Source organism: Pseudophryne corroboree, chromosome 7 (genome assembly GCF_028390025.1).
Source record: "Pseudophryne corroboree isolate aPseCor3 chromosome 7, aPseCor3.hap2, whole genome shotgun sequence".
Lineage (NCBI taxonomy): Eukaryota > Metazoa > Chordata > Amphibia > Anura > Myobatrachidae > Pseudophryne > Pseudophryne corroboree.
Genome location: NC_086450.1, coordinates 171,182,229 through 171,209,451, shown reverse-complemented (window position 1 = coordinate 171,209,451; position 27,223 = coordinate 171,182,229). Strand labels below are relative to the sequence as shown.

Genomic DNA, 27,223 nt, shown 5'->3' with positions numbered 1-27,223 from the left:
AAGGGGGTAATGTCTAAACATTACCACCGTATTTTAAAAAAATAAGTCTCTTGGTGCGAGAACAGGAAATTTCCTGCGGTGGAATTCAAATTGGACGTTTTCTCCTTTTTTCTGCAGTCAGGTGTGGATGTGGGCCTATGTTTGGGCTCCATAAAAGTCCAGATTTCACCCTTATCCATTTTTTTCCAGAAACAATTGGCTTCTCTCCCTGAGGTTCAGACATTTTTGAAGGGGGTTCTGCACATCCAACCGCCCTTTGTGCTTCCTATGGCACCTTGGGATCTCATTGTGGTGTTGCAGTTCCTGCAATCAGAATGGTTTGAGCCTTTACAGGACGTAGACGTCAAGTTTGTTACGTGGAAGGCCGTCACACTGTTGGCATTGGCTTCTGCGAGGCATGTGTCGGAGCTGGGGGCGTTGTATCACAAGAGCCCCTATTTGATTTTTCATGAAGATAGGGCTGAATTCAGAACTCGTCAGCAATTTCTTCCAAAGGTGGTGTCTGCGTTTCATATTAACCAATCTATTATGGTTCCGGTGGTTACCGACACCTCTGCCACTTCAAAGTCCTTGAATGTTGTGAGGGCTTTGAAGATCTATGTGAAGCGGACAGCTCGTCACAGAAAATCTGACTCGCTGTTTGTTCTCTATGATCCCAATAAAATTGGGTGTCCTGCTTCAAAGCAGACAATTGCACGCTGGATCAGGCTTACTACCCAGCATGTGACGCGTTTCGCTGCGTTCAGCTAGCAGCTTTTTTTTAAAAAAAAGAAAAAGCTGCTCGCTGAACGCAGCGAAACGCGTCAGGTGCACAGGGGACCCAAAGCCAGAGACTACTAATTGGAAGACCGAACCACCCCCCACGCACATTCCGGATCGCCATATACGAATTGGAGGACTTAAATAGCAGATTGGACCGACAACTTCTACAATCCGCATTGCATGAGGAGCTCACCATTCAAAATCCAAGAACACCGATTCCTCTAGCGGTAATTGCTATCCTATGGGACACTGCTTACCTCCTAAACATTCATATATACCGGACTCAGATCGATCTGGGGGATCAATTTGGAACGGACTCTTCCACTCACCGATTAATTTCAATTCTGGCCAATTGGGTAACCCCTTTTCTCTGACGTCCTAGTGGATGCTGGGAACTCCGTAAGGACCATGGGGAATAGCGGCTCCGCAGGAGACTGGGCACATCTAAAGAAAGCTTTAGGACTATCTGGTGTGCACTGGCTCCTCCCCCTATGACCCTCCTCCAAGCCTCCGTTAGATTTTTGTGCCCGACCGAGCAGGGTGCAATCTAGGAGGCTCTCCTGAGCTTCTTAGAAAAAGTTAGTTTTAGGTTTTTTATTTTCAGTGAGACCTGCTGGCAACAGGCTCACTGCATCGAGGGACTAAGGGGAGAAGAAGCGAACCTGCCTGCTTGCAGCCAGCTTGGGCTTCTTAGGCTACTGGACACCATTAGCTCCAGAGGGACCGAACACAGGCCCAGCCTCGGAGTCCGGTCCCAGAGCCGCGCCGCCGGCCCCCTTACAGAGCCAGAAGCAAGAAGAGGTCCGGAAAATCGGCGGCAGAAGACATCAGTCTTCACCAAGGTAGCGCACAGCACTGCAGCTGTGCGCCATTGCTCCTCATGCACACCACACACTCCGGTCACTGAGGGTGCAGGGCGCTGGGTGGGGGGGCGCCCTGAGCAGCAATATAAACACCTTGGCTGGCAAAAATACATCACATATAACCCCCAGGGCTATATGGATGTATATTAACCCCTGCCAGATTCCATAAAAATGCGGGAGAAAAGTCCGCGGAGCTATCTCCTTCAGCACACTGGCGCCATTTTTCCCTCACAGCTCCGTTGGAGGGAAGCTCCCTGGCTCTCCCCTGCAGTTAATACACTACAGAAAGGGTTAAAAAGAGAGGGGGGGGCACAATTTAGGCGCAGTATACAACATATATGCAGCTATAAGGGAAAACACTTTTTTATAGGTGCTATCCCTGTGACATATAGCGCCCTGGTGTGTGCTGGCATACTCTCCCTCTGTCTCCCCAAAGGGCTTTGTGGGGTCCTGTCCTCTATCAGAGCATTCCCTGTGTGTGTGCTGTGTGTCGGTACGGCTGTGTCGACAGGTATGTGGAGGATAATGAGGTGGAGGCGGAGCGAATGCCTGTAAATATGTTGTCACCCCCTGCGGGGTCGACACCGGTGTGGTTGAACTTATGGAAGGATTACGTGAAAGTGTCAACTCCTTACATAAAAGGTCGACGACACGGAACAGCCGGCTACTCAGCTTGTGCCTGTTCCAGCGTCTCAAATGTCATGGGGGGCTCTAAAATCGCCCGCTACCTCAGATAACAGACACAGATGTCGACACGGATACTGACTCCAGTGTCGACATTGATGAGACTGGTGTACCCTCCAAATAGGTCCACCCGTTACAGGATTGAGACAATGAAAAATGTATTACACATTTATGATTATACCCCAGGTACCACATAAAAGGGTATTGTGTTTGGTGAGAGAAAACTATTTGTAGTTTTTCCTGCATCTGAGAAATTAAATGATGTGAGGAAGAGTGGTCTTCCCCCGGTAAGAAATTGATAATTTCTACAACGGTTATTGGCAGCGTACCCTTTCCCGCCAGAGGATAGGTCACGCGGGGAAACACCCCATAGGGTAGATACAGCGCTTACACGCTTATCAGAAAAGGTGGCACTACCGTCTTCGGGTACGGCCGCCCTGAAGGAACCTGCTGATAGAAAGCAGGAGGTTACCCTATAAGATATGGTCACACACTAGGGCATTATATTGCGACCAGCCGTTGCTTCGGCATGGATGTGCAGTGCTCCCGCTGCGTGGTCAGATTCCCTGTCGGAAAATAACTATGGATAGGGACAATATTTTGCTGAAAATAGAGCATATAAAAGACGTGGTCTTATACATGCGTGATGCACAGAGGGATATTTGCCGGCTGGCGTCAAAAATAAGCGCTAGGTCCATTGCCGCCAGACGGGGGTTATGGACTTGGCAATGGTCAGGCGATGCCGACTCGAATCGGCACATGGAAGTTGCCCTATAAGGGGGTAAAACTGTTTGGGGATAGTTTTTCCGACCTCGTTTCCACAGCTACTGCTGGGAAATTAATTTTTTTGCCACAGGCTACCCCACAACAAAAGAAAGCACCGTATCATCAAGTACAGTCCTTTCGGCCCCAGAAAAACAAGTGGGCTAGAGGCTCATCCTTTCTGCCGAGAGGCAAAGGTAGAGGAAAAAAGCTGCAACACACAGCTAGTTCCCAAGAGCAGAAGTCCTCCCTGCGTCCGGTAGGTCCACAGCATGGTGCTGGGGCTGCTCAGGCGGACCCGGGTACGGTGGGGGCCCGTCTCAGATATTTCAGCGGACAGTGGGCTCTCTCACATGGATCCCTGGGTCCTTCAAGTAGTATCTCAGGGGTACAGGCTGGAGTTCGAGACGTTCTTCCCCCCGCCGTTTCCTAAAATCTGCCTTACCGGCACCTCCCTCTGCCAGGGAGACGGTGTTGGTGGATATTCAACACTATAATCACAACAAGTGATTGTCAAGGTGCCCCTCCTTCAGCAAGGAAGGGGTTACTATTCCACAGTGGTTGTGGTACCGCAACGGTTCGGTGAGACCCATCTTGAAATTAAAATACTTGAACTTTTATATCAGAAGTTTCAAGTTCAAGATGGAATCGCTCAGGGCGCTTATTACGAGCCTGGACGAGGGGGATTACAGGGTCTCCCTGGACATCAAGGATGCGTACCTGTATGTCCCCATTCCCCCCCCTCACCAGGAGTACCTCAGATATGTGGTACAGGACTGTCACTATCAGTTCCAGACGCGGCCGTTGGAGTTGTCCACGGCACCGAAGGTCTTTACCTAGGTAATGGCCGAAGTGATTATACTCCTTCGCAAGAAGGAAGTTTTTATTATCCCGTACTTGGACGATCTCCTGATAAAGGCGAGGTCCAAAGAACAGTTGGTAGTGGGGGTAGCACTCTCTCGGGAAGTGCTACAACAGCACGACTGGATTCTCAATATTCCAAAGTCACAGCTGGTCCCGACGACACGTCTTCTGTTCCTGGGAATGTTTCTGAACGCAGACCAGAAAAGAGTGTTTCTTCCAGTGGAAAAAGCCGAGGAGTTGTCATCTCTAGTCAGAGACATCCTAAAACCAGGACAGGTGTCTGTACATCAATGCACACGAGTCCTGGGAAAAATGGTAGCTTAGTACGAAGCATAATTCCATTCGGAAGACTCCACGCAAGGACGTTCCAGTGGGACCTGTGGGACTAATGGTCCGGGTCCCATGTACAGATACAACAGCGGATAACCCTGTCAGCAAGAAACAGGGTGTCGCTGCTGTGGTGGCTGCAGAGGGCTCATCTACTAGTGGGCCGCAGATTCGGAATACAGGACTGGGTCCTGGTGACCACGGATGCCAGCCTTCGGGGCTGGGGTGCAGTCACACAGGGAAGAAATTTCCAAGGAGATTTCGCTTCACATAAATATTCTGCAGCTAAGGGCCATTTACAATGCCCTAAGACAAGCAAGGCCCCTGCTTCAGAACCAGCCGGTACTGATCCAATCAGACGACATCACGGCGGTCGCCCATGTAAACAGACAGGGCGGCACAAGAAACAGGATGGCGATGGCAGAAGCCACAAGGATTCTCCGATGGGCGACCTACACCCAGGAGAATGGGGACTTCATCCAGAAGTTTTCCAAATGCGGGTAAACTGTTGGGAATGACCACGGGTGGACATGATGGCGTCCCGCCTCAACAAGAAGTTGAAAAGATATTGCGCCAGGTCAAGGGACCCTCAGGCGATTGCTGGGGACGCTCTAGTGACACCGTGGGTGTACCAGTCGGTTTATGTGTCTCCTCCTCCTACCTCTCATACCCAAGGTACTGAGAATAATAAGAAGGCGAGGAGTGAAAACCATACTCGGGGTTCCGGATTGGCCATGAAGAGCTTGGTACCCGGAACTTCAAGAGATGCTGGCAGAGGACCCTTGGCCTCTGCCGCTCAGACAAGACCTGCTGCAGCAGGGACCCTGTCTGTTCCAAGACTTACCGCGGCTGCGTTTGACGGCATGGCGGTAGAATACCGGATCCTAAAGGAAAAGGGTATTCCGAAGGAAGTCATCCCTACCCTGATCATAGCCAGGAAGGATGTCACCGCAAGACATTATCGCCGCGTTTGGCGAAAATTTGTTGCTTGGTGGGAGGCCATGAAGGCCCCGACGGAGGAATTTCAACTATGTCGATTCCTGCACTTCCTGCAAGCAGGGGTGACGTTTGGGCCTCAAATTGGGGTCCATCAAGGTCCAGATTTCGGCTCTGTCGATTTTCTTCCAGAAAGAACTGGCTTCACTGCCTGAAGTTCAGACTTTGGTTAAAGGAGTACTACATATTCAGCCTCCTTTTGTGCCTCCTGTGGCACTTTTTGGATCTCAACGTGGTGTTGGATTTCCTAATGTCGCATTGGTTGAGCCACTTAAAACCATGGAGCTAAAGTATCTCGCGTGGAAAGTGGTCATGCTGTTGGCCTTGGCCTTGGCCAGGCGTGTGTCAGAATTGGCGGCTTTGTCATGTAAAAGGCCTTATCTGATTTTCTGTATGGATAGGGCAGAGTTGAGGACTCGTCCTCAGTTTCTCCCGAAGGTGGTCTCAGGTTTTCACTTGAACCAACCTATTGTGGTGCCTGCGGCTACTGGGGACTTGGAGGATTCCAAGTTGCTGGACGTAGTCAGGGCCCTGAAAATTTTATTTTTCCAGGACGGCTGGAGTCAGGAAAACTGACTCGCTGTTTATCCTGATGGCACCCAACAAGCTGGGTGCTCCTGCTTCTAAGCAGTCTATTGCGCGCTGGATTTGTAGCACTATTCAGCTGGCGCATTCTGCGGTTGGATTACCGCAGCCTAAATCAATAAAAGCCCATTCCACAAGGACGGTGGGCTCATCTTGGGCGGCTGCCCGAGGGGTCTCGGCTTTACAACTTTGCCGAGCAGCTACTTGGTCAGGGGCAAACACGTTTGCTAAATTCTACGAATTTGATACCCTGGCTGAGGAGGACCTGGAGTTCTCTCATTCGGTGCTGCAGAGTCATCCGCACTCTCCCGCCCGTTTGGGAGCTTTGGTATAATCCCCATGGTCCTTACGGAGTTCCCAGCATCCACTAGGATGTCAGAGAAAATAAGAATTTACTTACCGATAATTCTATTTCTCGTAGTCCGTAGCGGATGCTGGGCGCCCATCCCAAGTGCGGATTGTCTGCAATACTTGTACATAGTTATTGTTAACTAATCGGGTTCTTGTTGTGAGCCATCTATTCAGAGGCTCCTCTGTTATCATGCTGTTAACTGGGTTTCTCTAACGTCCTAAGTGGATGCTGGGGACTCCGTCAGGACCATGGGGAATAGCGGCTCCGCAGGAGACAGGGCACAAAAAGTAAAAGCTTTTGGACCTAGGTGGTGTGCACTGGCTCCTCCCCCTATGACCCTCCTCCAAGCCTCAGTTAGATCTTTGTGCCCGGCCGAGAAGGGTGCAATCTAGGTGGCTCTCCTGAGCTGCTTAGAAGTAAAAGTATACTTAGGTTTTTTTATTTTCAGTGAGTCCTGCTGGCAACAGGCTCACTGCAGCGTGGGACTAAGGGGAGAAGAAGCGAACTCACCTGCGTGCAGAGTGGATTGGGCTTCTTGGCTACTGGACATTCGCTCCAGAGGGACGATCACAGGCCCAGCCATGGATGGGTCCCGGAGCCGCGCCGCCGGCCCCCTTACAGATGCTGAAGCAAGAAGAGGTCCATAAATCGGCGGCAGAAGACTTTCCTGTTTTCATAAGGTAGCGCACAGCACTGCAGCTGTGCGCCATTGCTCTCAGCACACTTCACACTTCGGTCACTGAGGGTGCAGGGCGCTGGGGGGGGCGCCCTGGGAAGCAATTAATTTACCTTATTTGGCAAAAAATACATCACATATAGCTCCTGGGCTATATGGATGTATTTAACCCCTGCCAGTTTTCCAGAAAAAAGCGGGAGAAGAGCCCGCCGAGAAGGGGGCGGGGCCTATCTCCTCAGCACACAGCGCCATTTTTCCCACACAGCTCCGCTGGTAGGAAGGCTCCCAGAATCTCCCCTGCATCCTGCACTACAGAAACAGGGTAAAAAAGAGAGGGGGGCACTTATTTGGCAAAATAACAGATATAAGCAGCTATAAGGGATAGACACTTATTGTAAGGTTGTCCCTATACATATATAGCGCTCTGGTGTGTGCTGGCAAACTCTCCCTCTGTCTCCCCAAGGGGCTAAGTGGGGTCCTGTCCTCTATCAGAGCATTCCCTGTGTGTGTGCTGGGTGTCGGTACATGTGTGTCGACATGTATGAGGAGGAAAATGATGTGGAGGCGGAGCAATTGCCTATAATGGTGATGTCACCCCCTAGGGAGTCGACACCTGAATGGATGGCCGTAATTAAGGAATTACGTGACAGTGTCGGCACGTTACAAAAAACTGTTGACGACATGAGACAGCCGGCAGCTCAGTTAGTGCCTGTCCAGGCGTCTCAAACACCGTCAGGGGCTATAAAACGCCCGTTACCTCAGTGGGTCGACACGGACCCAGACACAGACACTGACTCCAGTGTCGACGGTGAAGAAACAAACGTATTTTCCAGTAGGGCCACACGTTACATGATCACGGCAATGAAGGAGGTTTTGCACATCTCTGATACTGCAAGTACCACGAAAAGGGGTATTATGTGGGTGTGAAAAAACTACCCGTAGTTTTTCCTGAATCAGAGGAATTGAATGAAGTGTGTGATGAAGCGTGGGTTACCCCCGACAAAAAACTGCTAATTTCTAAAAAATTATTGGCACTATATCCCTTCCCACCAGAGGTTAGGGCTCGTTGGGAAACACCCCCTACACCCGCTCACACGCTTATCAAAACAAGTGGCGTTACCGTCTCCAGAAACGGCCGCCCTTAAGGAGCCAGCAGATAGGAGGCTGGAAAATATCCTTAAAAGTATATACACACATACTGGTGTTATACTGCGACCAGCAATCGCCTCAGCCTGGATGTGCAGTGCTGGGGTGGCGTGGTCGGACTCCCTGACTGAGAATATTGATACCCTGGATAGGGACAGTATTTTATTGACTATTGAGCAATTAAAAGATGCATTTTTATATATGCGAGATGCACAGAGAGATATTTGCACTCTGGCATCAAGAGTAAGTGCGCTGTCCATTTCTGCCAGAAGAGGGTTATGGACGCGACAGTGGTCAGGTGATGCGGATTCAAAACGGCACATGGAGGTATTGCCGTATAAAGGGGAGGAGTTATTTGGGGTCGGTCTATCAGACCTGGTAACCACGGCAACGGCTGGGAAATCCACATTTTTACCTCAAGTCACCTCTCAACAGAAAAAGACACCGTCTTTTCAGCATCAGTCCTTTCGTTCCCATAAAGGCAAGCGGACAAAAGGACAGTCATATCTGCCCCGGGGTAGAGGAAGGGGAAAAAGACTGCAGCAGACAGCTTCTTCCCAAGAACAGAAGCCCTCTTCCGCTTCTGCCAAGTCCTCAGCATGACGCTGGGTCCTTACAAGCAGACTCAGGTACGGTGGGAGGTCATCTCAGAAATTTCAGCGCGCAGTGGGCTCACTCGCAAGTGAACCCCTGGATCCTGCAAGTAGTATCTCAGGGGTACAAATTGGAATTCGAGACGTCTCTCCCTCGCCGGTTCCTGAAGTCTGCTTTACCAATAGCTCCCTCCGACAGGGAGGCGGTATTGGGAGCCATTCACAAGCTGTACTCCCAACAGGTGATAATAAAAGTACCCCTCCTACAACAAGGGAAGGGATATTACTCCACACTGTTTGTGGTACCGAAACCAGACGGTTCGGTGAGACCGATTTTAAATCTAAAATCTTTGAACACTTATATCAAAAGGTTCAAATTCAAGATGGAATCACTCAGAGCAGTGATAGCGAACCTGGAAGAAGGGGACTATATGGTGTCTCTGGACATCAAGGATGCCTATCTCCATGTCCCGATTTGCCCTTCTCACCAAGGGTATCTCAGGTTCGTAATACAGAACTGTCATTATCAGTTTCAGACGCTGCCGTTTGGATTGTCCACGGCACCCCGGGTCTTTACCAAGGTAATGGCCGAAATGATGATTCTTCTTCGAAGAAAAGGCGTATTAATTATCCCTTACTTGGACGATCTCCTAATAAGGGCAAGGTCCAGAGAACAGTTAGAAGTCGGAGTAGCACTATCTCAAGAAGTACTACAACAGCACGGGTGGATTTTAAATATTCCAAAATCGCAGCTGATTCCGACGACACGTCTGCTGTTCCTAGGGATGATTCTGGACACAGTCCAGAAAAAGGTGTTTCTCCCGGAGGAGAAAGCCAGGGAGTTATCCGAGCTAGTCAGGAACCTCCTAAAACCAGGAAAGGTGTCAGTGCATCAATGCACAAGGGTCCTGGGAAAAATGGTGGCTTCTTACGAAGCGATTCCATTCGGCAGATTCCACGCAAGAATTTTTCAGTGGGATCTGCTGGACAAATGGTCCGGATCGCATCTTCAGATGCATCAGAAAATAACCCTGTCTCCAAGGACAAGGGTATCTCTTCTGTGGTGGCTGCAAAGTGCTCATCTCCTAGAGGGCCGCAGATTCGGCATTCAGGACTGGATCCTGGTGACCACGGATGCCAGCCTGAGAGGCTGGGGAGCAGTCACACAAGGAAGAAACTTCCAGGGAGTGTGGTCAAGCCTGGAGACTTCACTTCACATAAATATACTGGAACTAAGGGCAATTTACAATGCTCTAAGCCTAGCAAAGCCTCTGCTTCAGGGTCAGCCGGTGTTGATCCAGTCGGACAACATCACAGCAGTCGCCCACATAAACAGGCAGGGCGGCACAAGAAGCAGGAGGGCAATGACAGAAGCTGCAAGGATTCTGCAATGGGCGGAAAATCATGTGATAGCACTGTCAGCAGTGTTCATTCCGGGAGTGGACAACTGGGAAGCAGACTTCCTCAGCAGACACGACCTACACCCGGGGGAGTGGGGACTTCATCCGGAAGTCTTCCTCATGATTGTGAACCGTTGGGAAAAACCAAAGGTGGACATGATGGCGTCACGCCTCAACAAAAAACTAGACAGGTATTGCGCCAGGTCAAGAGACCCGCAGGCAATAGCTGTGGACGCTCTGGTAACACCTTGGGTGTTCCAGTCGGTGTATGTGTTCCCTCCTCTGCCTCTCTTACCCAAGGTACTGAGAATTATAAGACGGAGAGGAGTAAGAACTATACTAGTGGCTCCGGATTGGCCAAGAAGGACTTGGTACCCGGAACTTCAAGAGATGCTTACAGAGGACCCGTGGCCTCTGCCGCTAAGAAGGGACCTGCTTCAGCAGGGACCCTGTCTGTTCCAAGACTTACCGCGGCTGCGTTTGACGGCATGGCGGTTGAACGCCGGATTCTGAAGGAAAAAGGCATTCCAGATGAAGTTATTCCTACCCTGATTAAAGCTAGGAAGGATGTAACCGCACAGCATTATCACCGTATTTGGCGAAAATGTGGTGCGAGACCAAGAAGGCCCCGACAGAGGAATTTCAACTAGGTCGTTTCCTACATTTCCTGCAAACAGGACTGTCCATGGGCCTAAAGTTAGGGTCCATTAAGGTTCAAATTTCGGCCTTGTCGATTTTCTTTCAGAGAGAATTGGCTTCATTCCCTGAAGTTCAGACTTTTGTAAAAGGGGTACTGCATATACAGCCTCCCTTTGTGCCCCCAGTGGCACCTTGGGATCTCAATGTAGTTTTGGGATTCCTAAAATCACATTGGTTTGAGCCACTTGCCACGGTGGAATTAAAATATCTCACATGGAAAGTGGTAATGTTGTTGGCCCTGGCTTCTGCCAGGCGAGTATCTGAATTGGCGGCTTTATCCTATAAAAGCCCTTACCTGATATTTCATTCGGATAGGGCGGAATTGAGGACTCGTCCTCAATTTCTTCCTAAGGTGGTTTCAGCGTTTCACCTAAACCAACCTATTGTGGTGCCTGCGGCTACTAGGGACTTGGAGGACTCCAAGTTGCTGGACGTAGTCAGGGCCCTGAAAATATATGTTTCCAGGACGGCTGGAGTCAGGAAATCTGACTCGCTGTTTATCCTGTATGCACCCAACAAGCTGGGTGCTCCTGCTTCTAAGCAGACTATTGCGCGTTGGATTTGTAGTACAATTCAGCTTGCACATTCTGTGGCAGGCCTGCCACAGCCAAAATCTGTAAAAGCCCATTCCACAAGGAAGGTGGGCTCATCTTGGGCGGCTGCCCGAGGGGTCTCGGCTTTACAACTTTGCCGAGCAGCTACTTGGTCAGGGGCAAACACGTTTGCTAAATTCTACAAATTTGATACCCTGGCTGAGGAGGACCTGGAGTTCTCTCATTCGGTGCTGCAGAGTCATCCGCACTCTCCCGCCCGTTTGGGAGCTTTGGTATAATCCCCATGGTCCTGACGGAGTCCCCAGCATCCACTTAGGACGTTAGAGAAAATAAGATTTTACTCACCGATAAATCTATTTCTCTGACGTCCTAAGTGGATGCTGGGGACTCCGTCAGGACCATGGGGATTAGCGGCTCCGCAGGAGACAGGGCACAAAATTAAAAGTTTGACCACTAGGTGGTGTGCACTGGCTCCTCCCCCTATGACCCTCCTCCAAGCCTCAGTTAGGTTTTTGTGCCCGGCCGAGAAGGGTGCAATCTAGGTGGCTCTCCTAAAGAGCTGCTTAGAATAAAAGTTTGTTAGGTTTTTTATTTTCAGTGAGTCCTGCTGGCAACAGGCTCACTGCAACGCGGGACTAAGGGGAGAAGAAGCGAACTCACCTGCGTGCAGGATGGATTGGCTTCTTAGGCTACTGGACACTAGCTCCAGAGGGACGATCACAGGTACAGCCTGGATGGGTCACCGGAGCCGCGCCGCCGGCCCCCTTACAGATGCTGAAGAGAGAAGAGGTCCAGAAATCGGCGGCTGAAGACATCCCAGTCTTCTTAAGGTAGCGCACAGCACTGCAGCTGTGCGCCATTGCTCTCAGCACACTTCACACCGCGGTCACTGAGGGTGCAGGGCGCTGGGGGGGGGCGCCCTGGGCAGCAATGTAATTACCTTTACTGGCTAAAAATACATCACATATAGCCCCTGGGCTATATGGATGTATTTAACCCCTGCCAGGATTACAGAAAAAACCGGGAGAAGAGCCCGCCGTGAAGGGGGCGGGGCCTATCTCCTCAGCACACAGCGCCATTTTTCCCACACAGATCCCGCTGGTGGGAAGGCTCCCAGGCTCTCCCCTGCACTGCACTACAGAAACAGGGTTAAAACAGAGAGGGGGGGCATATTTTGGCGATATTAATATATTAAGCTGCTATAAGGGAAAACACTTACTATAAGGTTGTCCCTGTATAATTATAGCGCCTTGGTGTGTGCTGGCAAACTCTCCCTCTGTCTCCCCAAAGGGCTAGTGGGGTCCTGTCCTCTATCAGAGCATTCCCTGTGTGTGTGCTGTGTGTCGGTACGTGTGTGTCGACAGGTATGAGGACGATGTTAGTGGAGGCGGAGCAATTGCCTGTAATGGGATGTCACCCCCTAGGGAGTCGACACCGGAATGGATGGCTTTATTTATGGAATTACGTGATAGTGTCAACACGCTACAAGGTCGGTTGACGATATGAGACGGCCGGCAAACCAATTAGTACCTGTCCAGGCGTCTCAAACACCGTCAGGGGCTTTAAAACGCCCATTACCTCAGTCGGTCGACATAGACACAGACACGGACACTGACTCCAGTGTCGACGGTGAAGAAACAAACGTATTTTCCAGTAGGGCCACACGTTACATAATCACGGCAATGAAGGAGGCGTTACATATTTCTGATACTACAAGTACCACAAAAATGGGTATTATGTGGGGTGTGAAAAAAACTACCTGTAGTTTTTCCTGAATCAGAAAAATTGATTGAAGTGTGTGATGAAGCGTGGGTTACCCCCGATAGGAAGTTGCTAATTTCAAAGAAGTTATTGGCATTATACCCTTTCCCGCCAGAGGTTAGGGCGCGCTGGGAAACACCCCCTAGGGTAGATAAGGCGCTCACACGCTTATCAAAACAAGTGGCGTTACCGTCTCCTGATACGGCCGCCCTCAAAGATCCAGCTGATAGGAGGCTGGAAAATACTCTAAAAAGTATATACACACATACTGATGTTATACTGCGACCAGCAATCGCTCCAGCATGGATGTGCAGTGCTGGGGGGGTTTGGTCGGAATCTCTGACTGGAAATATTGATACCCTGAATAGCGACAATATTTTATTGACTATAGAGCATTTAAAGGATGCATTTTCTTTATATGCGAGATGCACAGAGGGATATTGGCACTCTGGCATCAAGGGTAAGTGCGCTGTCCATTTCTGCCAGAAGAAGTTTATGGACGCGACAGTGGTCAGGTTATGCGGATTCCAAGCGGCATATGGAAGTTTGCCGTATAAAGGGGAGGAATTATTTGGGGTCGGTCTATCGGACTTGGTGGCCACGGCAACAGCCGGAAAATCCACCTTTTTTACCTCAGGTCACCTCTTAACAGAAAAAGACACCGTCTTTTCAGCCTCAGTCCTTTTCGTTCTCATAAGAACAAGCGGGCAAAAGGCCATTCATATCTGCCCGAGGCAAAGGAAAGGGTAAGAGACTGCAGCAAGCAGCTCCTTCCCAGGAGCAGAAGCCTTCCTCCGCTTCTGAAAAGTCCTCAGCATGTCGCTGGGGCCCTACAAGCGGACTCAGGTCCGGTGGGGGGGTCGTCTCAAGAATTTCAGCGCGCAGTGGGCTCACTCGCAAGTCGACCCCTGGATCCTGCAGGTAGTATCACAGGGGTACAGATTGGAATTCGAGACGTCTCTTCCTCGCAGATTCCTGAAGTCTGCTTTACCAACATCTCCCTCCGACAGGGAGACGGTGTTGGAAGCTATTCACAAGCTGTATTCCCAGCAAGTAATAGTCAAGGTACCCCTACTACAACAAGGAAAGGGGTATTATTCCACGCTGTTTGTGGTACCGAAGCCGGACGGCTCGGTGAGACCTATTCTAAGTCTGAAATCTTTTGAACACTTACATACAAAGGTTCAAGTTCAAGGTGAAATCACTCAGAGCAGTGATAGCGAATCTGGAAGAAGGGGACTTTATGGTGTCCTGGGACATCAAGGATGCTTACCTCCATGTCCCAATTTGCCCTTCACACCAAGGGTACCTCAGGTTCGTGCTACAAAACTGTCACTATCAGTTTCAGACGTTGCCGTTTGGATTGTCCACGGCACCCCGGGTCTTTACCAAGGTAAAGGCTGAAATGATGTTTCTACTTCAAAGAAAAGGCGTATTAATTATCCCTTACTTGAACGTTCTCCTGATAAGGGCAAGATCCAGAGAACAGTTAGAGGTCGCAGTAGCACTATACCAAGTAGTGCTACAACAGCACGGGTGGATTCTAAATATTCCAAAATCCCAGCTGATCCCGACAACACGTCTGCTGTTCCTAGGGATGATTCTGGACACAGTTCAGAAAAAGGTTTTTCTCCCGGAGGAGAAAGCCAGGGAGTTATCCGAGCTAGTCAGGAACCTCCTAAAACCAAGAAAAGTGTCAGTGCATCAATGCACAAGAGTCCTGGGTAAATGATGGCTTCTTACGAAGCGATTCCATTCGGCAGATTCCACGCAAGAACCTTTCAGTGGGATCTGCTGGACAAATGGTCCGGATCGCATCTTCAGATGCATCAGCGGATAGCCCCGTCTCCAAGGACAAGGGGGTCTCTTCTGTGGTGGTTGCAGAGTGCTCACCTTTTTGGAGGGCCGCAGATTCGGCATTCAGGACTGGGTCCTGGTGACCACGAATGCCAGCCTGAGAGGCTGGGGAGCAGTCACACAGGGAAGAAATTTCCAGGGAGTGTGGTCAAGCCTGGAGACTTCACTTCACATAAATATACTGGAGCTAAGGGCAATTTACAATGCTCTAAGCCTGGCAAGACCTCTGCTTCAGGGTCAGCCGGTGTTGATCCAGTAGGACAACACCACGGCAGTCGCCCACGTAAACAGACAGGGCGACACAAGAAGCAGGAGGGCAATGGCAGAAGCTGCAAGGATTTTTCGCTGGGCAGAAAATCATGTGATAGCACTGTCAGCAGTGTTCATTCCGGGAGTGGACAACTGGGAAGCAGACTTCCTCAGCAGACACGATCACCACCCGGGAGAGTGGGGACTTCACCCAGAAGTCTTCCACATGATTGTGTACCGTTGGGAAAAACCAAAGGTGGACATGATGGCGTCCCGCCTCAACAAAAAACTGGACAGGTATTGCGCCGGGTCAAGAGACCCTCAGGCAATAGCTGGGGACGCATTGGTAACACCATGGGTGTACCAGTCAATGTATGTGTTCCCCCCTCTGCCTCTCATACCCAAGGTACTGAGAATTATAAGGCGAAGGGGAGTAAGAACGATAATCGTGGCTCCGGATTGGCCAAGAAGGACTTGGTACCCGGAACTTCAAGAGATGCGCACGGAGGATCCGTGCACTCTACCTCTAGACTTACCGCGGCTGCGTTTGACGGCATGGCGGTTGAACGCCGGATCCTGAAGGAGAGGGCTCCGACGGAGGAATTTCAACTGGGTCGATTCCTACATTTCCTGCAAACAGGATTGTCTATGGGCCTCAAATTGGGGTCCATTAAGGTTCAAATTTCGGCCCTGTCGATTTTCTTCCAGAAAGAATTGGCTTCAATTCCTGAAGTCCAAGCTTTTGTCAAAGGAGTACTACATATACAGCCCGGTTGTGCCTCCAGTGGCACCGTGGGATCTCAATGTAGTTTTGGGATTTCTCAAATCCCATTGGTTTGAGCCACTCAAATCGGTGGATTTGAAATATCTTACATGGAAAGTGACCATGCTACTGGCCCTGGCTTCGGCCAGGAGAGTGTAAGAATTGGCGGCTTTATCGTACAAAAGCCCATATCTGATTTTCCATTGGGACAGGGCAGAACTGCGGACGCGTCCTCAGTTTCTCCCTAAGGTGGTATCAGCGTTTCACCTGAACCAACCTATTGTGGTGCCTGCGGCTTCTAGCGACTTGGAGGACTCCAAGTTGTTCGACGTTGTCAGAGCCTTAAAAAAATATATATATATATATTTAAAGGACGGCTGGAGTCAGAAAGGCTGACTCGCTGTTTATACTGTATGCACCCAACAAGCTGGGTGTTCCTGCGTCTAAGCAGACGGTTGCTCGTTGGATTTGTAGCACAATTCAACTTGCGCATTCTGTGGCAGGCCTGCCACAGCCAAAATCTGTAAATGCCCACTCCACAAGGAAGGTGGGCTCACCTTGGGCGGCTGCCCGAGGGGTCTCTGCATTACAACGCTGCCGAGCAGCTAAGTGGTCAGGGGAGAACACGTTTGTAAAATTCTACAAATTTGATACCCTGGCTAAGGAGGACCTTGAGTTCTCTCATTCGGTGCTGCAGAGTCATCCGCACTCTCCCGCCCGTTTGGGAGCTTTGGTATAATCCCCATGGTCCTGACGGAGTCCCCAGCATCCACTTAGGACGTCAGAGAAAATAAGAATTTACTTACCGATTAATTCTATTTCTCGTAGTCCGTAGTGGATGCTGGGCGCCCATCCCAAGTGCGGATTGTCTGCAATACTTGTACATAGTTATTGTTACAAAAATCGGGTTATTATTGTTGGAAGCCATCTTTTCAGAGGCTCCTCTGTTATCATACTGTTAACTGGGTTCAGATCACAAGTTGTACGGTGTGATTGGTGTGGCTGGTATGAGTCTCTTACCCGGGATTCAAAATCCTTCCTTATTGTGTACGCTCGTCCGGGCACAGTATCCTAACTGAGGCTTGGAGGAGGGTCATAGGGGGAGGAGCCAGTGCACACCACCTAGGTCCAAAAGCTTTTACTTTTTGTGCCCTGTCTCCTGCGGAGCCGCTATTCCCCATGGTCCTGACGGAGTCCCCAGCATCCACTACGGACTACGAGAAATAGATTTATCGGTGAGTAAAATCTTATTTTCATATCACAAGTTGTACGGTGTGATTGGTGTGGCTGGTATGAGTCTTACCCGGGATTCAAAATCCTTCCTTATTGTGTACGCTCGTCCGGGCACAGTATCCTTACTGAGGCTTGGAGGAGGGTCATAGGGGGAGGAGCCAGTGCACACCAGATAGTCCTAAAGCTTTCTTTAGATGTGCCCAGTCTCCTGCGGAGCCGCTATTCCCCATGGTCCTTACGGAGTTCCCAGCATCCACTACGGACTACGAGAAATAGAATTATCGGTAAGTAAATTCTTATTTTTATTATATCTACTGTATGATTTTATCAAGTTTTATTTATGTTGCATGCATTTTATGACATATTGATCATAAGAATTTAGTGATATTATCTGTTTATAATAAATTGTACTAGTAATATACTAACATCATTATTGTCAGAACGTATTTATTTAGCGCAGCCTTCCATTTTCCTTTGTTATCTACCTTGTGGGGGTGACTCCCCCTAATTTAAGGTAGCAGCTCGGTGAAACACCTTATACCCAAAGCGCCCGAGTACCCTTGGGTAATCAAACATTTACTACCCAGCATGCTTATTCCACGGCAGGTTTGCCGTGTCCAAAATCTGTATAGGCCCACTCTACCAGATTGGTGGGTTCTTCCTGGGCGGCTGCCAGGGGTGTCTCGGCTTTACAGCTCTGCCGAGCAGCTACTTGGTCAGGTTCGAACACGTTTGCTAAGTTCTACAAGTTCGATACTTTGTCCAAACTGAAGGTCCTCAGAGGCCAATGAGTTCTGCAGGAACCCAGCGTGTAATTGTCTGCTTTGAAGCAGGACACCCAATCTTATTGGAATCATAAAGAACAAACAGCGAGTCCATCTTTCTGTGATGAGCTGTTCTTTTCACATACACCTTCAAAGCCCTCACAACATCCAAAGACTTTGAAGTGGCAGAGGTGTCTGTAACAACCAGAAACACAATAGGTTGGTTGATGTGAAATGCGAACACCACTTTAGAAAGAAATTGCTGACACGTTATGAGTTCAGCTCTGTCCTCATAGAAAATTAAATAGGGACTTTTGTGAGACAAATTCCCCAGCTCCGACACATGTCTTGCTGAAGCCAAGGCCAACAGTGTGACGGTCTTCCACGTAAGATATTTTACGTCCACCTCCTGTAATGGTTCAAACCGTTCCGATTGGAGGAACTGCATCACCACATTGGATGTGCAGAACACCTTTCAAGAACGTCTGGACCTCAGGGAGAGAAGCCAATTGTTTCTAAAAGAAAATGGACAAGGCCGAAATGTGGACTTTTATGGAGCCCAGACGCAGGCTCACATCCACGCCTGCCTGCAGAAAAAGCAGGACATGTCCCAGATGAAATTCCACCGCAGAATAATTTCTGCTCTCACACCAAGAAACGTATTTTTTCCAAATACGATGGTAATGCTTAGACGTTACCCCCTTCCTGGCTTGGATCATTATTGGGATAACCTTGTTAGGGATCCCTCTGCTGGCTAGAATCAGCCGTTCAACTTCCATGCCGTCAAACGTAGCTGCTGTAAGTCCTAATAGATGAACGGGCCCTGCTGCAGAAGATCCTCTCGAAGAGGTAGAGGCCACGGATCTTCGAGGAGCATCTCCAGAAGGTCCGCGTACCAGGCCCTTCTTGGCCTATACCAGAGCAATGAGTATTGATACAAAAAAACGATTAAAAAAAAAAAGCTCTAGTTTTTAAAAGTATTGAAACTTCAAAGATAAAACATCGGACGAGAAAACTTGGAAACCGGAGACTTCATCCACATCAGCAATCAGGTGGTTCCACGTAATTGAAAAGACACTCGCATTAAAATTCAATCTCGCATTCCTATAAGAAGTTTTTCTGCTGTGACGAATTGCCCACCGACTGCGGCACGTCTGTTGCAGTATTCATGTTCACTATGTTCCATGAATAAACCTGTGTGTGTTTTTAAGTACATCGGTCTGCCTGCCTCCTATCTGCAGCGTTTGGGGGACTAGAAAGAAACGTTTCAGTGCACTCTATACTGAACACTAATGTAAGTGTCATTCTTATGGTCCACTTCCTCTGATAAAGTAATCATCCAGCTTCCACTGGTCTAAAGATACCTTTATAGGAATGCAAGATTGAATTTTAATCTGAGTGTCTTGTCAATTACGTGGAAGCACCTAATTGCTGATGTGGATGAAGTCTCATGTTTCCAAGTTTTCTCGTCAGATGTTTTATCTTTGAAGTTTCAATACTTTAAAAAAAAAAAGCAGTGCTAGGTTTTTAAATCCTTTTTTTTGTATCCGTTTATGTATTTTGGAATTCTGAAGGGTAAATTCCATGTATTAAAAACCAGCAGCTTATTTCTGTAGAGCAGGGCTGCATCCAGTGCATATACTTGTTAGAGCAATGAGTATTGCTTGAACCTTTTCCCTTTTTATTCGTTTTAGAATTCTTGGGATCAGAGGAAGTGGAGGAAATACGTACACCATCTGATAGACCCATGGAGTAGTCAGGCGTCTATCGCCACCGCCTGTGGGTCTCTCTACCTGGAACAATACCGTCTGAGCTTCTTGTTGAGACGAGAGGCCATCATGTTGACCTGTGAATATCCCCATCGACTAGTCAAGCACCTGAACACTTCCGGGTGAAGGCCCCACTCCCCCGGGTGTAGGTCGTGTCTGCTGAGGAAATCTGCTTCCCAGTTGTCTACTCCGGGAATGAAGACGGCTGACAACGCCACAGCGTTTCTTTCTGCCCAGAGGAGAATTCTTGACACCTCTGACATTGCTGCTCTGCTTTTCGTTCCACCCTGTCGGTTTATGTACGTTACTGCTGTCACATTGTCCAACTGAACCTAAATTGCCCAATCCTGAAGAAGATGTGAGGCCTGCAGAAGGGCGTTGTATATGGCACTGAGTTCCAGAATGTTGATTGGAAGGATGACTTCCTGACTTGACTATCTTCCCTGAAACTGCACCCCCTGAGTGACTGCTCCCCAACCTGTGAGGCTTGCGTCTGTGGTTAACAGAACCCAGTTCTGAATTCCGAACTTCCGTCCTGCGATGAGGTGAGAAGTCTGCAGCCACCACAGAAGGGAGATCCTGGCCTTTGGCGACAGACTGATCCTCTGGTGCATGTGAAGATGCGATTCGGACCATTTGTCCAACAGATCGAGCTGGAAGGGTCTTGCGTGAAACCTTCCATATTGAAATGCCTCGTAAGAGGCCACTCTCTTCTTCAGAAGGTGAATGCACAGATGCACTGACACCCAGGTTGGCTTCAGGACTTCCCGAACCATCGACTGGATTACCAATGCCTTTTCCAACGGAAGGAACACCTTTTGTGACTCTGTGTCCAGTATCATTCCCAGGAATGGTAGCCTCCGTGTTGGCTCTAGATGAGATTTCGGAAGGTTCAGAATCCACCCGTGATCCTGGTGGAGTTTGGTTGAGAGCAATGCTGTCCAGCAACCTCTCCCTGGACGGCACTTTTATCAGGATATCGTCCAGGTACAGAATTATGTTCACTCCCTGTTTGCGGAGTAGAAACATCATCTCTGCCATCACCTTGGTGAACACCCTCGGTGCCATGGAGAGACCAAATGGCAGGGCCTGGAACTGGTAGTGACAGTCTTGCAGCGCAAACCGTAAATAAGCCTGTTGTGGCGGCCAGATCGGAATATGAAGGCACGCATCCTTGATATTTCCAAGACACTAGGAATTCCCCCTCCTCTCTCAGAGACTCCATCTTGATTTTTTAACACTTGTAAGTACGGGTTCAAGGACTTGAGTGAGGTTCAGAATCGGTCTTACCGAACCGTCCGGCTTCGGTACATCGAACAAGTTGGAATAGTACTCCTTGTTTAGTAGATGAGGTGGCACTGGAACAATGACCCGAGTCTGTACCAGTTTTTGGATGGCATGCTTTAAGGTTATACTTGCCTCTTTTGAAACTGGCAAGCCTGATTTGAAGAAGCTGTGAGGTGGGAGCCCTTGGAACTCCAGTCTGTAGTCCTGGGAAATAAGATCTATGACCCAGGGATCCTGGCACGAATTTGACCAGATCTGACTGAAGAGTTGTAGTCGGGCTCCCACCCGACAGCTTTCCAGGCATTGCGGTCCACCGTCATGCTGAAGTCTTGTAGGAAGCAGAGCCTGAGCTCTGTTCCTGAGCACCGACAGTTGCTGGTTTGCGTGGTTTACCTCTTGCGCCGCTGGAGGACGTAGAAGCACCTCTGGATTTGCCCTTGAACTTGGCCGTCCGAAAGGACTGTAACTTAGAAGCTGAATAAGTCTTCTTTGTTGGGGGGGGGGCTGTGGAAGGAAGATACGTAGACTTACCCGCAGTAGCTTTGGAGATCCATTTGTCTAGTTCATCTCCAAACAAGGCCTCTTCTGTGAATGGTAGGCCTTCCACGCCTTTCCCGGAGTCCGCGTCAGCAGTCCACTGGCGTAGCCACAAGCCCCTGCGTGCCGTCACTGCCATAGCGGGGGTGCGTGCATTAATTACGCCTATGTCCTTTATGGCTTCTAACATAAAGTTTGCAGAGTCCTGTATATGCTGCAGGAGTAAGACAACATCCCCCCCTAGATAAGGAATCTAACACCTCAATTAGGTTACCTGACCATTTCGCAATGGCTTTAGTGATCCACGCACATGCAGTAGTGGGTCTTTGGGCCACCCCAGCAGCTGTGTTCATGGATTTGAGTGTAGTTTCAATGTTTTGATCAGCTGTGTCTTTTAGGGAGGCATCCTCAGGAACAGGCAATACAATTTTACGTGACAGCCTAGAGACTGATGCGTCCACTATCGGTGGATTTTACCATTTTTTCCTATAGTCCAGAGTAAAGTGAAAAGATGAGAGCAACCTTTTAGGGATCTGAAATTTCTTATCAGGCTTAACCCACGGTTCTTCAAACAGGGTATTCAATTCCTTTGACACAGGGAAAGTAACTGAGGACTTCTTTACATTAAAATAAGATTCCTCACTCTCCTCTGACACCTTATCAGGAATATGCAGAACATCTCTGATAGCTTCTATAAGAGCCCCTATTCCCTGTGACAGAGCCACATCCCCCACCTCCAAGTCTACCTCACCCTCCTCCTCCAAGTCTGACCCGTCAGAGTCAGATTGCAGGATATGGGCCAGAGATCACTTTTGCGGACAAATGGGAGGGGACTGAGTATCTGTTCATAAACTCATCCACAGTTTGTTTTAAGTATTGCGTCTCTTTCTCATTGCGGGACAATTTTGTAGAAAGCGTGGAAATCATTCCTTTGAGAGAAGTAACCCACTCTGGTTCAGCCCTGCTAGCTTGTGAACCCTGAGTACCCAGTAGTGAGTCCCCTGGTAAAGAGAAACACTCTGCTGTACAAGAAATACACTCTTTGCCTGACATAATGTAAATGTGACAACACACACACACACACACACACACACACACACACACACACACACACACACACACACACACACGTTAAGCACAATTAACCCCTTAAGAGCTCTTCAGGGAGACACAGAGTTGTTTGGAGCCAGCCCCCACCGCACCCTTATTGCTAATGCTAAGCTTAGCCGGGTCGCAGACTAAGTACCCTGATATGGGACTTGGTACACTAACAGTCGCTCCCCACCCCCCCTGCTATGACCCCCTGGTACCGCTGAAGTAATCTGGAGTCACACCGGAGGAGCTGCGCGTCCCTGTCCTGTCAGCGTCTGTGACCACCGCAGAGGGAAAATGGCGCTGGTGAGCTGCTGGATCCTCTCATAGTGAAGCCCCGCCCCTTCAATGGCGCGTGGTCTTCCTGCTTTTTTTTTTTAAATACTTTTTTATGTTGCCAGTCTGGGTACAGTGTACTGAGACGCAGTTGTGTACTGTGTCTGGAGACGCATTCCGCCCCATTTAGAAGCTGCGTCTCCGTACCCTCTGCGCTGTTAGGGGTGGCGGTGTGCTGCGGGAATGTACGCTCGCCGTGGTGGGGCCTGCAAATAGTTCCCTCAGGAGCTCAGTGTCCTGTCAGCGGGTAACAGGACCATTAACCCTTCAAGAGCTTGGGCCGTTACCCCCATCCCCTAAGTCCCACGAAGCAGGCAGGCTGGTGCCAACCAGCCCTGCCTGAAAACAACAAACAGAGAAAATAAATGCAGAAAACTCTTCAGGAGCTTCCTTCAGCGTGACCGGCTCGTCCTGGCACATTTTCTAAACTGAGTCTGGTAGGAGGGGCATAAAGGGAGGAGTCGGCCCACACTATCAAATTCTTAAAGGGCCCATTGCTTCTAGTTGACCTGTCTATACCCCATGGTACTAAATGGACCCCAGTATTCTCTAGGATGTAAGAGAAATGTAACTTTATATTGTAGGATGAACAATGTGCTAGTTTTTGTATGGAGTGGCACAGGCCACTGCCCTTGATGAACTGTTAATGCCACTTGCTGACATGTATTAGCAGACAGCTATTTTTGCAGTTTTATCAACTTTTTTGTGTAGTTTCTGCTGCTTGAACAAACCTGTAGTAATAATTTGCTTTGCACACAGTCGTCCACTATTCCATCTTTTTTTCATCTGCCTACAAATCTTTTTAGACTGTTTCATAAAGTTGTCTGGGTATTTTTTACAATTTGAAGTACATGAAGACTACTGAAACCAGTAATAATTAAACATACTATACATTTTTTTTTCTTTCCTGCATTTTACTGATTAACCAGAAAGTTTCCATTGTGTATATCATTTAATCTAAGTGGGAATTTAATGTTAGACATTTATAGGGGAAAATCAATAGTTGTTTGGGTGCCCATTATTGATGGGAGCTATTCAATTCTTTGTGCCGATGGGCGGCTATTATTTCTGCTTGCACCCTTACTGAGGTGGTTAGCTTGCCCAGTACTTTAGACCAGATTGGCAAATTTACGCATCTAAACCGGGTGCATTTGTGCGTGTCATGCGCAGTAACTATTGGACGTCCACCGCTAGTCAGTTAATTATAATCCCATCACTGTAGACGGGAGATAGGTAAAAAAAAAAGTGATTGTCCCCATAAAACATAATAGGCCTAGTTTCTGAGCGAGTCTGCCACATGCTCATATCCATTAACAAACATAATCTAGCAAAACAAATGTGAAAGCAAATATTTTTATCAGTAGATATCATTACAATTAAAAAAAAAAAAACCTGCGTGATTTCCTAAGGGTAATTTGAGCACACAGTTCCAATGTCTGCTTGTTGCAGGAGACGATGAGCAATCCAAACATATGGAGGAGAGCTGGATGAATAATGATGTTGTTCGAACGGCTTCAGATGGTTTTGTTGCTATAAAGATTGACAGTCAGAGGTTTGTAAATATATCTTTCTCTTCTACATTGCAGTTTACAGGGTTTTTTTTTTTTTTGGGGGTGGGGTTCCTTTTATATTATACATCTTTTTGTCATGCATCAGTTTACTTTATCTAGATATTTTCCAGTTAGTTCAGTTTCAATTTTGGTCACAAATAAGAACAGTAATATTTAAACATACAATACATGTGACAATAGGAACTTGGACACTTTAGATTCATAGGTGGATGCAGTTGATTGATGTATTTGCTGCTGCACTTGCGCAAAAAAGTCTTGGAAACCATTACTGCGCATGCATGAGCCAGTTTGTGCGATGATATACGTATTTGCAACCGATATTGTTCTTACTGGAGGAGACGTCTGTGATTTATAAGCGATTCAGTGGAGAAGGTGGCAATGTCATGGTGTGTTTCGGCACGCGTCTGCATTCTCTTTCGCTTGACCACAACCATATTGGCCATATTATGAGAAAGTTACAAGGGAGGCTCTGCGCCAGGCCAGGGATGTTTAAAGAGTCTATGTTGTGACCTATGGTGCATCAATGGTGGAGTAATCGGATCCGCTAGCACAGTTGAAGATTGCTCACATATGCAAAGTGGGTAATGCAGGCTTTGCTCAGTTCAGCACATGGAAGTACACAAGAGGAATGGTCAAGCTTACATTTGCATAATTCACCGCTGAAAAATCTGAGAAATTGCAGCCACGCGTCATTTGCACGCACCTCTGAATTCAGTTCCTCTATAAAGTTAGCTGCACCTCCACTGGTCTCTTCCTCTGCCTGGTAGTTCTAACTTGTTTCAGTTATTGTAATGTATTGTTATTGTTTCACCTGTCTCATTATAGTATACATGATTAGTTCTGGAAACTCCAGAAAGTGGATGTGCCTATACAGCCCATTTGTTTGGTTATTCTGGGGAGTGCCATAATTGTTCTACTTTTACTCATGTAAGCACATAGAAAACAGCTGCGTTAAAATATTTCATTCTTCTTCTTCCTACAGTGAGACCTGCCTTCAGTTTTCCCAGATTTGTATCCTTTTCTTGTTTATGGTTAAGTAAAGGTCCAACTTGATTAGTTTACATCAGGAACATAGGATTCCTGCAAATCCAATAGCATTGAGTGTTCTTGAATGCATCCATCACTTTGTGGGTTGATGATCATTACAATGTCCAAAACTCAAAGTGAAAACCTGTTCTCTACTCTTCAAATTTTTTTAAGCCTTGTATTTATATAAATAATTGGAAATACATGGATATGTTCTATTTGAAACAATGATTTCCACAATCTCTCACCAATGAGCACAATGACAGCTTAGATATGATATACTGTACCTGAGATTTTACAAATGTGCATTAAAGAATCCTCACTTAAATATTACGATTTAGTGCAGACCTGGAGAGATGTGGTACCAGAGGCTTTGAAACTACAAGCCCCATGTATGCTGGAACTGATAGCTTCACAACACCCGGAGAGCTACAAGATATCCAGGCAATAGGCTAATTATCATATAATGGTAAATTAGAATAATCATTCTGAGGACGTTGGGCCCAATTCATGTTTGTACACAATGTTCATGCAATGTGCATGCGCCAAGGTAGCTTTGCTATACCGTTTGCAGTGAGAATTTTCAGGGTATCTATCTACATTCAGCTGAGATCATGTGTGCAGAGAAACATGGTGCCAGCGTCGCTACTGCCGCGGTCAGTCAGCGATACTATAAACTCACTCGGGGAGTAATTAACCAGACAATAAGACGGCGCTTCTCACTTTGTATCAAAGTATTTTTACTTCATATATAAATTAAACACAATAAGACACCGGCCAGTGCCAATACTAAAACATACAAATATTGTTTAAAACATGTTTTACCACATGCAAATAACATATATTTCTCTGACGTCCTAAGTGGATGCTGGGGACTCCGTCAGGACCATGGGGATTAGCGGCTCCGCAGGAGACAGGGCACAAAAGTAAAAGCTTTAGGATCAGGTGGTGTGCACTGGCTCCTCCCCCTATGACCCTCCTCCAAGCCTCAGTTAGATTTTTGTGCCCGGCCGAGAAGGGTGCAATCTAGGTGGCTCTCCTAAAGAGCTGCTTAGAGTAAAAGTTTTGTTAGGTTTTTTATTTTCAGTGAGTCCTGCTGGCAACAGGCTCACTGCTACGAGGGACTTAGGGGAGAAGAAGTGAACTCACCTGCGTGCAGGATGGATTGGCTTCTTAGGCTACTGGACACGATTAGCTCCAGAGGGATCGAACACAGGCCCAGCCATGGAGTCCGGTCCCAGAGCCGCGCCGCCGACCCCCTTGCAGATGCCGAAGAGTGAAGAGGTCCAGAAACCGGCGGCAGAAGACTTTTCAGTCTTCATGAGGTAGCGCACAGCACTGCAGCTGTGCGCCATTGTTGTCAGCACACTTCACACCAGCGGTCACTGAGGGTGCAGGGCGCTGGGGGGGGGCGCCCTGGGCAGCAATGAAATACCTATACTGGCTAAAAGATACATCACATATAGCCCCTGGGGCTATATGGATGTATTTAACCCCTGCCAGGTCTCAGAAAAACGGGAGAAGAAGCCCGCCGAAAAGGGGGCGGAGCCTATTCTCCTCAGCACACAGCGCCATTTTCCCTCACAGAAATGCTGGTGGGAAGGCTCCCAGGCTCTCCCCTGCACTGCACTACAGAAACAGGGTTAAAACAGAGAGGGGGGGCACTTATTTGGCGATATGATTATATATATTAAGATGCTATAAGGGAAAAACAC

At 48.3% G+C, this 27,223-nt stretch overlaps 1 protein-coding gene across 1 annotated transcript in view; it reads left to right on the top strand.

The window, feature by feature from the left end:
- The window catches only part of UBXN4 (UBX domain protein 4), a 55,893-nt gene that overhangs the window by 6,468 nt on the left and 22,202 nt on the right, over positions 1-27,223 (top strand). Inside the window, exons 2-3 of the mRNA XM_063933758.1 lie at positions 24,361-24,463; positions 25,465-25,493. Coding sequence (XP_063789828.1) covers positions 24,361-24,463; positions 25,465-25,493 — 132 coding nt within the window. The remainder of the gene's footprint in view (positions 1-24,360; positions 24,464-25,464; positions 25,494-27,223) is intronic.